Raw genomic sequence first — 11,147 nt, forward strand, 5'->3', positions numbered from 1 at the left:
CCCCTTGCCACCCCTAGTTAAGGTCAGGAATAAGGTTATGGTCAGGGCTAGGGATAAGGTTAGGTTTAGGGCTGGAATACAGGGCTGGAACGTCTACTACCGCGGGAGCGTCATTGCACTGGATTCCAGCCATAACCCGCCGCGTACCATAAGAACGCCGAAGGTCTCCTTTCGCGTTCCTCAGGAACGCCGCGGGACGTGACAAAACGTCGGCATGTTACGCCTCGGGAGTGAGAACGCTCTGACTGAACAGACATGTTGCTTTTAAAACCACATGCAGTGTGTGACCATGACTGTTCACTGAGACCATGAACGCCACTTCGCTGAAGCATTCTTCTTCTTCTTCTTGCCATTAAATTGGAAGCAGAAGCAGCACGAGCTGATTTGATCTACTGAAAGGAAAAAGCAGAACATCTGAGTTGAAACCAGTCAGCTGAAATCATTAAGACAGGAACAAATTCAATGCAGTGTCTCAAGTGGCTTAGCCTGTTACAACTGTTGATACAAGCTAAATACGGTTAACACACAGTGTCAGGGAGCTCCAGTGTGGGAACTAGTGGCTTTAGGTTTGTAGTCATTTAACTTTCATCCATTCATTCATTTAATTCAGGAGGAAGAAATGCCAGGTTGGTGCAGGCTGGTTACATGCATTTGGTCCCATGCTGTCTTTAATTAAATGACTTGGTTCATTTTATGGCTGGGCTGTATGTGGGGTTATATCATGTTATTTGGGCAGGAGTACCTGTCCCCTGTTAGACTTAGAAAGTTTCTCCATAAGTAGAGTTTCTAACTCTTCTAGCACATCTGTGGCTGACAGCTTTTTGGTGGCTCTTTTTACCCCACACTGGTTGTGAGTGTGTAAATAGCCCCACTAGTTATTTTGGGTTGCAGTTAACTAGGGAGGAAGGGGTGGGTATGCCATGATTAGGTGAATAACAATTGTATGTGATACATAAATTTCACAATGCATGCATATATCTCTATCAATTAAACCTGGCCTGAGGGCTGCCATTTTTTACATTCAGTTATTTCTCTTAGAAATGTTGGAACTAAATAATGAATGTGTTACAGTTAAAGTGAAACACTGGTCAGTGTAAATGGCTCATTGGGACACAGAAACCTTTAAATTAAACCTGATATCTAGTGTCAAACAATATCAAAGCTGTAAAAGATGTTTACATTCAGAATTTATAAAACTATGATTGTAAATAAATTCAAACAAGTGAGCTTTTCTCTTTGTGCTGAATATCAACACTGTGGTTTCTTAGACTGTAAGCTTTACTTTAGTGCAACCAGTTGCAGAAGCTGCCACTCCAAATGTCTTTTGATAACAAGAAAAAAATACCTTTTCAGTACACGGCCTGAAGTTCTTCTCCGAAATCTTCTGCAATCGGCTTTGTCTGCTGGTTTGAAGACAATAAACCATAAAAAAGATGATTTAGTCACTTTGTCTGTGTCATGCAGCTCGAATGTGTCGTGTAACGATGTTGAATAGCCGTCGTTATCCCTCTGCTGCATCAGTAGGATTGTACTGTACAGCATCTCATTGATATGTGAGGAATGCTAATGTAACACGATAACAGACTTACATCATTAAAATATAAAGTGCAGGAGATATTTAGATATTTTTTATATTTATATTACATTTTATAGCTGACGGATTTTACTAAATAGATAGAATTTACTAAATAGCTGGATGAACATGAAAAATATGTCTATAATAACAAATGACCATGAGAGCCAGTAGAATTAATTCAGCTGGACACTCAAAAGACGTCCTTAAATGCTCTTTAAGTGGCAGAACAGATGAACAAACAGTTAATCGCTTACTTGAGATGAAATCTGCTCAGCTACTTTGAAAACAGCTTCTAACTGGTTCCTCCTTTAACAGGATGACTGCTCAGGGGTAAGGCCATCATGCAATCCAGCAACCTTTATGGTTCTGCTTTGATTCACCAGGAACTATTAGGGAAACCTTCCAGCGCCTCCTGTGAAAGACACAGGCATAAACACACAAACATTTATTAACATGTTCCACAGTGTTCCAGTTTGATTTTCTTATCCTGTGGACAACAACGTACATGGATGCAGGTTTATTGTTAACTTTTGTAAGGTTTATTTAATGAACATATCCAGCTGCAGCTCCACTGTGATCCTGAACTGGATAAGCACTTAAGAAAATGTGTCAATAAATGGACAAACATCAACTTACTATATTTATCCAAACAGACGGGACCAATAATGCTTCGCTGAGTTAGAGACTTTAACAGACTCTTCTATGTAAGAATGTCTCGTGCTGATATACCTGCAAACTTGACAACAAAGGTTTTTCAGACTACATGTAGCTGTCCTCTATGTCAGCTAACACATTTACATTTATGTCACACTTATTTCTGCTTTCCCATTTTATAATTATTACTTACATTTTGATTAGATACCTTGAGTTTGTAAATGATCAGATTACATAATTGGAATACAATGTATCCAATTCAGGGTTGCGGGAGGATGAAGCCTATCCCAGCTGATACAGGACAAAGACAGGCTGCCAGTTTATTGCAGGGCTAATACAATATGTGTAACAGAAAATCCACTTAAATGTTTGATATTTCTTATAATAATCATAATTATGACTATTATTTAAAGGTTTCTTCATAAATACATTTTGATTTTTTATAACCCCTAAAATATAAACCTGAGCTGTTTCAGATTCTGACCTCTGACCTCAGTGACCTGGCTGTGTCCTCACTGCAGCTCCCTCTTGGAAGTACGTCTGCTTCTTGTCTTCCCCCAGTGTTGACCGCCTGATATCAAGATATCACGTACTGTAACTGAGGAACAAAAAAGGACAAACACTTGCCTTCATTTAAAAGTACATTCATACAGAGATAATCTATGGAAACACACTAGTTCACAGTTTGGGAGGAACCAGTTCCTGTGAAACATTTCTGTATATGAACATCATGTGGAGAATGAATGAAATGAGTTCTTCAGGTGACTCAGCAGTCCCACACTGACAAATGAAATCTAGTTAAACTATTAAGCATATTTGCTCTTCTGAAATCTGTGTTAAACAACAACAAACATAAATTAGTAACAAAAACTACAGCTGAGTATAGGCTTTACAAACCACCAGCAGCCATAATGCTAAATTTTAATCTTCAAATGTTTCTGAGCTGTCTTCAACCTGCTTTTAGCACATTAAAGTCTCAATAAATAAAGTCAATGCAGACTCAATCCTAAATGTTCAGCACACAGAGACACAGAGGTACTGTTTAAAGTTTAGTGTTAACTTGAGTCACTGATCATTCACAGTATTACAGAGTCTGGCAGTCTTTGCATGATGTCCACGTCACTGTAAGTTTCTAGCTGACTCTCAGGTGTGCCAGCAGGAAAGAGTAATAATAACCTGCATCCTGAGGTTTGTCATGCAGGATTAAAGGAGCCAAGCTTTGTTCACACAGCTAGGATTGTATTTTACACTGACCGTGGGTCAGTATCAACTTCAAGAAGACAGCTGTAACTGTTGATAGAAGAATCACACACACATATTTATGGCTTTGCCTTATAGAATTCAGCATCTCAGTGCTCAGGAAATAGGTTTTGCAGCTGTTTGAGCTAAGATTTTCAAGTTATTCACAAATTAAAACCTATACTTTGTGTCGGGCAAGAACTAAATTCAAATGCATGTAACAGTGAGAAACGCACTGTCTTGGCGAAGTAAAGCGTTTCTCATCAACTTCATAGAGCTTGCTGTAACTTTTGATAGAAGACTCAGACAAACATATTCATGGCTTTATCTTATAGACTTCAATATCCCCCCAATGTGTGTGTGAGTCTTCTCTCAAAATTTACAGCTGTCTTTATGAAGTTTATGGAAAAACGCTTTGTTTCACCACGTTAGTGCGTTTCTCGCTATTACATGCATTTGAATGGAGTTCTCGCCCGACACAAAGTATAGGTTTTCAATTTGTGAATAACTTGAAAATCTTAGCTCAAACAGCTGCAAAACCTATTTCCTCAGCACGGAGATGCTGAATTCTATAAGGCAAAGCCATAAATATGTGTGTGTGTGAGTCCTCTATCAAAAGTTACAGCTGTCTTCATGAAGTTGATACTGACCCAGGGTCAGTGTAAAATACAAGTTATTCACATAATGAAAACTTATACTTTGTTTCGTGCAAGAACTCCATTCAAATGCATGTAATAGTCAGAAACGCACTGTCTTGGCGAAATGAAGCCTTTTTGTCCAACTTCATGAAGTTAGCTGTAACTTTTGATAAAAGGCTCAAAGCAGAGGGATAACGACGGCTATTCAACATCGTTACACGACACATTCGAGCTGCATGACGCAGACAAAGTGACTAAATCATCTTTTTTGTGGTTTATTGTCTTCAAACCAGCAGACAAAGCCGATTGCAGAAGATGTCGGAGAAGAACTTCAGGCCGTGTACTGAAAAGGTATTTTTTTCTTGTTATCAAAAGACATTTGGAGTGGCAGCTTCTGCAACTGGTTGCACTAAAGTAAAGCTTACAGTCTAAGAAACCACAGTGTTGATATTCAGCACAAAGAGAAAAGCTCACTTGTTTGAATTTATTTACAATCATAGTTTTATAAATTCTGAATGTAAACATCTTTTACAGCTTTGATATTGTTTGACACTAGATATCAGGTTTAATTTAAAGGTTTCTGTGTCCCAATGAGCCATTTACACTGACCAGTGTTTCACTTTAACTGTAACACATTCATTATTTAGTTCCAACATTTCTAAGAGAAATAACTGAATGTAAAAAATGGCAGCCCTCAGGCCAGGTTTAATTGATAGAGATATATGCATGCATTGTGAAATTTATGTATCACATATAATTGTTATTCACCTAATCATGGCATACCCACCCCTTCCTCCCTAGTTAACTGCAACCCAAAATAACTAGTGGGGCTATTTACACACTCACAACCAGTGTGGGGTAAAAAGAGCCACCAAAAAGCTGTCAGCCACAGATGTGCTAGAAGAGTTAGAAACTCTACTTATGGAGAAACTTTCTAAGTCTAACAGGGGACAGGTACTCCTGCCCAAATAACATGATATAACCCCACATACAGCCCAGCCATAAAATGAACCAAGTCATTTAATTAAAGACAGCATGGGACCAAATGCATGTAACCAGCCTGCACCAACCTGGCATTTCTTCCTCCTGAATTAAATGAATGAATGGATGAAAGTTAAATGACTACAAACCTAAAGCCACTAGTTCCCACACTGGAGCTCCCTGACACTGTGTGTTAACCGTATTTAGCTTGTATCAACAGTTGTAACAGGCTAAGCCACTTGAGACACTGCATTGAATTTGTTCCTGTCTTAATGATTTCAGCTGACTGGTTTCAACTCAGATGTTCTGCTTTTTCCTTTCAGTAGATCAAATCAGCTCGTGCTGCTTCTGCTTCCAATTTAATGGCAAGAAGAAGAAGAAGAATGCTTCAGCGAAGTGGCGTTCATGGTCTCAGTGAACAGTCATGGTCACACACTGCATGTGGTTTTAAAAGCAACATGTCTGTTCAGTACAACGATCGAGATGTGTAATATTAGTGCAGCTACGGTTTGTTCTTGAACATCAGTTCTGTTTTCTACTTTGATCACTTAGACCAAAAAAGTGTTGTTTTCAGATTCTTTCTTTTAAATCTATAAAGCACCTGCTCATTTTTTATTACAATTAGTTTCACATAAATGTTAGTTTTTCCTTTATGATCTTTTAATGCTTACACTACACTGTACACATTAGAGACATTTCTGTTACCTGTTTCTGTTGACTCAGAGTTGTGAAATGTTCTTTTATTTAATGCACAATATGAAGTTCATAATTTTCTTACAAATGAAACTCTAATGACAAACATGAACAGCTGTGCTTATTTCTGAGACATGAGTTTTTGAATGTGTTTAGACAGTGTGCATCTGTAATCTGAAACTGTAATGGTGAACCTGAGGTGATGGTCAACAGAAGGCTAATATATATCAATATAAAACAATATTGAAGTAATGTCTTTACCCCCTGCAGAGTGTGGACGCTGTGCACTCAATCACCTTATTCACTGTAGTAAACATGCACCGCTAGCTCAAGTGACTGACTGTCTCCATGGTTACATCGTATATTATTAGCTATGTAAACAGCTTCCATAGATACCGCCATAGCTCTCTGCAGCTGTAACACTTTCACACTTTGCAAATCATTTCACGATTTTGATAGTTATGAAGACAGAATATGTTTTTAAGGTCATGCTAGGCGGTTGCTATGGTGGTTGCTCTGGACTTGGCTGGACCGCGTCCGATTCCTGTTATTAGCTGTCCGCCGTAGGAAGGCTGCGTTCCATTTACAAGTAGTGACAGTCTGCCGCAACTCGAACTCAAACCCCACTTTGTTCTTTAATTATAGGCCTTTTATAGCCGTTCATGACACGCACACACACACATAAAGCACTTTGCCTCACCATGAGAATGGAACTTTACCTAAGCTAACCTTTAAAATATCTGATATAGGATAGAAAAAATGAAGCAACCAGAGATTTAATGATGAAGACTCTGGGTTCTGTAGTGACCTGAATGACTCTTTGCATACAATTTATTGAAGAGGACTTTAGAATGCACTTTACATTTAGACTGTTGCTGTTTAATTTTTTACATTGTTGCGGTGTTATGTCATGAATAAAGTTCACCTGCTGGGGGTTTGATGGATCAGATCATCATAATCAATGGGTCCTGAGGTGGGCGGGACTGCCTCTGGTGATGTCACCATGAAGGAACAGCATCTGGCACATGTTGCTGAAACATCCCAGTACACTGGTGTAGTTTCCTCTCCAGCTGTTTGACATTTGACACTTCAACATTAAGGGGAAGAAGAAGAAACAGTGTTAGGTCAGGTGACCACATGGTTTCTAAAGTAACTGACAGGAAGTAACCAGGCCGTTAGAAATGGATGGCATGTGTTTAGAGTTACTGGAGTTGGGTAACTCTACTTACCAAAAGCAGAAGCACACAGATGAAGGATCAGATGCTGAATGTTGCAGGAACATGCTCGTGCGGTGGTCATTCAGTGCTGCTCCGGCAGGTTAGACAGTCCAAGACTGATATACTGCCCATCTGAGAGTTTGAAAACACACATGCAAAGATTTATTTTGTATTACAGTCAAAGTTGGATGTTCATTTTTGTCCTTTAAAAATGTTTGTGTATTTGAAAGCGCTAACATTTAAGGATGACTTGGATCGTCTCCTTTAAAGGGGAGACAAGTGTATCCACTGATCCACGTCACTTTACCTGGATGATGACTCCTCTCCCCCTCACTCAGAAACGCTCCTAATATAACCAAGCAAATAAATAATATTGAAGATTTACTTACATCATTACAAAAACAGGAAAAACATCTCCCTTTGATTCTATTTCTCCATTCCTGCTGAACATCAGGCAACAAATATCTCAATAAATCACAGTAAAATGTAAAGCACATGTTTTCTCTGCTTTGTCTAACCTCTGCAGAGCCTCTGTCAAGAAAAACATATCTGTAAGCATAAAACAAATATACATTTCATAACACGTCACTGGACAAACCTCGGTCAGTTGATTTCCTCTGTGCAGTGCAGACGAACATCAGTCAGCAAGTCAAGGTGGTGAGATGGACTGGTGTCCTTTGTGACTCTGCTGGTTCTTCTGAGGAAATACCACCGTCTCTCCACACCGTCACCATCTGTGAGCACAAACTGCTGCTCTGCCCTGCCAGCATGTAGGAAATCACATATCACACACACAGGGGTGAAGAAACATTAGAACTCAACTTTGGATACTTTAGATCTAAACAGATCAAAGTAGCTCTTAGCTTCAACAATCAGTGAACAGACAAACAATGATACCATACTGATTCTGTATGAATACAATATGGTATTTTCAATACAGGTGTCAAATTAATTTACTAAAACTAATACAGATATATGTGGGGTTTTTTTTGATAAATTCGTTTGCTAAATTTAAATGTTGTATACCTATGTGGTGTGTGACTTTTGTTGCTATGATGCCAGGTCTCTCTTGGAAATGAGATTTTTAATCTCAATGAGATTTTTTACCTGGATAAATAAAGGATTAATAAAAAATTATAAGAATATATATTTTTTCATTTAACAATTGCAACTGAAAGAAATTAAATATTGAACAAAAATATATTGTCACATTTTGAGCATGCTCAGCATGCTGACAGACTTGAAGTTGCTACAGATTTTAAGAAGTGATAATTATAGGGAAAAAACTTCTCTTTTTCATCCGTTTAATCAAACATTTGATGCCTTAGATGTCTCAGTCCTATAGCATTCTGCAACTACAACTAAGCTGAAGCTTGGATTTGGCTGCAGGTGCCCTGTACATCCTTCTCAACATGTGGGTACCATTTAATCACACTTCTTCCTGAGCTTTGCTTCGTCACAAGACCAAAGGTGGCATCCCGTGTCACGGTCATATCATCATCCAGAAGAAACATTTGAAGAAACATCATGGAGAAGAAACATTTACGCGCCTCCCGGTTTTGTTTTCTGATCCTGCAAAAAGACTGAGGACAACAAAGCCCAGAGAACACGAGATACACAACATCCAACATTCAGACTCAACAGCCTCCATAAATGAAGAGCACCAGGTTGGTTCAGTTATAGTAGATGTCATGGAATTTTTTTAATAAAGTCTGCAACACAGAAAGAGCTGTGATCATGCTATTTATTACTGTGCACAGGAGAGCAAACACACATCAAACATCACAGTTCAGTCATGTCAGCTCTGCCACTTCACGTGTCTCGCTATGAAACCTAACGGATCAATGGTTATGCTGTTTTGTGCCCTTGACGTTATCAGCACCTGTAAAGGGAGTTGTTTTCTCAAACTGCTGAAGTAAGTTCATCTAGTTTTAGAAACTTTCATTGAACAGTCTATAACAGTGTCACAACTAAGCATATGCATAAGCACTTAAATGCTTTAAATGAGAATAACATAAAATTTCTATTACAGGAGCTAGAGCCTGTCCCAGTAGTCATAGGTAGAGCACACCTGGACAGGTCACCAGTCTGTCAGAGGACTAACACAGATGCAGCCTGACTCAATCCTAAATGTTCAGCACACAGAGACACAGAGGTACCGTTTAAAGTTTAGTGTTAACTTGAGTCACTGATCATTTGCAGTATTACAGAGTCTGGCAGTCTTTGCATGATGTCCACGTCACTGTAAGTTTCTAGCTGACTCTCAGGTGTGACAGGTGTGCCAGCAGGAAAGAGTAATAATAGCCTGCATCCTGAGGTTTTTCATGCAGGATTAAAGGAGCCAGGCTTTGTTCACACAGCTAGGATTGTATTTTACACTGACCCTGGGTCAGTATAAGTATCATACAGTTTAAACGAAGCACTGAAACTTGCACATATTTATTACAGATGCACTGAAGCTAATCGAGATATTTGCTGTCAGTCTGTGGCTGCGATTAAACACTTTACTGGAAACTTTATTAACTAGTAACTTCGTCAGTCATGACAGAAGCTAATATTTCTGTGCTAACATCGTTTAAACAGTAACAGCTTTACTCCAATATAAGCTAACGTTTACACCGTAACTTTAAGCTAGCACCATAAAGACGGTAAAACACGTAATAACATCTACAAATGCATCTTAAAGCTGTTATATTAGCACTCGGTGTATTACTAACATAACCACATTAACATTATTGACACTCGCTGGTCTGACTTTTAATAGTCATTCTATAAATGCTGTCCGTTTAAACGGTCTTACCTGTACACACTGCTGTATCCACCGGATTGCAGCCAGAGTGGATTCTGGAGTCATCCCACGCTCCTGTTAGTGATCCTCCATCTGGATGGATGATAACAACCTTCTGAACAATCTAGCAGGAGATGGTCCATATCTAGGGGATATGGACTGATAACAGCCGAAGCGGGTGAATAAAGTCACCCAGTCGCTAGCTGTGCGATTACCCAGCATACACCAGCACAATATTAGGCACAGCACCACCATAGACATTTTCAGTGGTTTTGAATGCAGGACATGGTTATCTTACCTTGTAAAATGCATGACAATAAAACAGCTAACCACCATAAAATGGTATTATGTGTGTGTGTGTGTGTGTGTGTGTGTGTGTGTGTGTGTGTGTGTGTGTGTGTGTGTGTGAGAGAGAGAGAGAGAGAGAGAGAGAGAGAGAGAGAGAAAGAGAGAGAGATCAAAGGCGTGCGCTTATGTTTTTTCTTGATCAAAAGTGTGCCTCCTCTCTCTTATTGGATGTATGGTATAGCATGTTTATTCAGGTGCACCTTTGAAGTCTATGAGAATACTTTGCAGCCTGGTCTGAGTGGTCATTTCTGCACAGACACAATGAAGCGTGCACTCAGTTTAGAGGAGGCTGTTGCTGCAGTTTTGCACTCTCCACAAGCAGTGGAGATACTTCTGACAGCGAAGAAGAATTTTTGCCAGGCACGAGGAGCTTTGCAGCTCATGTGCGAGGAGGAGAAGGAGAAGGAGGAAGCAGGAGGAAGAGACAAGACTGGAGGATGGCCAGTAGAGATCTAAAAATGGAGAAATCATGTGGCAACCCACACACGAAGAGGTCCTGCCATTTTTTCCTCCCCCCATTTTAACCCCAGGACCAACCCATTATGCAATTCGTATAGGATCAGCAGCCCTGTGAGCACTTTCCATCTTTTTTTTGCAGAGGACATTATGCAGTTAATCCTGCATTTCACCAACCTGCAGGGGCAACAGGTCAGTAAAAGACTGGAAGGACATAGATGAGGAGTTGCAGGCTTACATGGGGCTTGTGATGCTGGCTGGCCTGTACAGGTCTCAACATGAAACGACAACAAGCCTGTGAAATGGGGAGACAGGGCTCTTCTGTTTCATGCTACCATGTCAAAAAAAAAAAAAAAGATTTGAGCAAAGAAAAAAGGTTGTCTTATTGAGCACCAGGCACCGTGAGCTACAAGTCCAGGACTCTGGGAAGAGAAAGCCCCACATCATCCTGGATTATAACAAATGCAAAGGGACTGTGGATCATTTGGACCAGGTAAGCACAATTATAAGTAATTTATTTGCCAAATTGTTTACCGTTTCTCATTGTTATAACTGAT

The 11,147-nt window shown here is 39.6% G+C and overlaps 1 protein-coding gene across 13 annotated transcripts; it reads right to left on the bottom strand.

Annotated features, from left to right (window-relative positions):
- Positions 1-250: 250 nt before the first annotated feature.
- LOC309698233 (uncharacterized protein) lies at positions 251-10,265 on the bottom strand. Of its 13 annotated transcripts, none has more exons than XM_082520532.1 (11): positions 10,085-10,264; positions 9,799-9,879; positions 8,421-8,581; positions 7,597-7,758; positions 7,236-7,344; positions 7,011-7,130; positions 6,707-6,868; positions 2,715-2,828; positions 1,831-1,988; positions 1,346-1,403; positions 251-392 (listed from the first exon to the last, which is right to left on the bottom strand). In XM_082520532.1, exons 2-4 carry the CDS (start codon positions 9,850-9,852, stop codon positions 7,602-7,604), a joined length of 372 nt encoding a protein of 123 aa, XP_082376658.1. In that variant the 5' UTR covers positions 9,853-9,879; positions 10,085-10,264; the 3' UTR covers positions 251-392; positions 1,346-1,403; positions 1,831-1,988; positions 2,715-2,828; positions 6,707-6,868; positions 7,011-7,130; positions 7,236-7,344; positions 7,597-7,601. The 13 variants fall into 13 exon arrangements, 9 of the variants coding, with proteins under 9 accessions (XP_082376658.1, XP_082376661.1, XP_082376660.1 ...); XM_082520535.1 differs by adding an exon at positions 2,213-2,312 and having other exon boundaries at positions 9,799-10,263; XR_014274028.1 differs by adding an exon at positions 8,025-8,105 and having other exon boundaries at positions 8,421-10,252.
- Positions 10,266-11,147: the final 882 nt, after the last annotated feature.

This window comes from Aulonocara stuartgranti (assembly GCF_965226115.1).
Source record: "Aulonocara stuartgranti genome assembly, chromosome: 22".
Classification (NCBI taxonomy): domain Eukaryota; kingdom Metazoa; phylum Chordata; class Actinopteri; order Cichliformes; family Cichlidae; genus Aulonocara; species Aulonocara stuartgranti.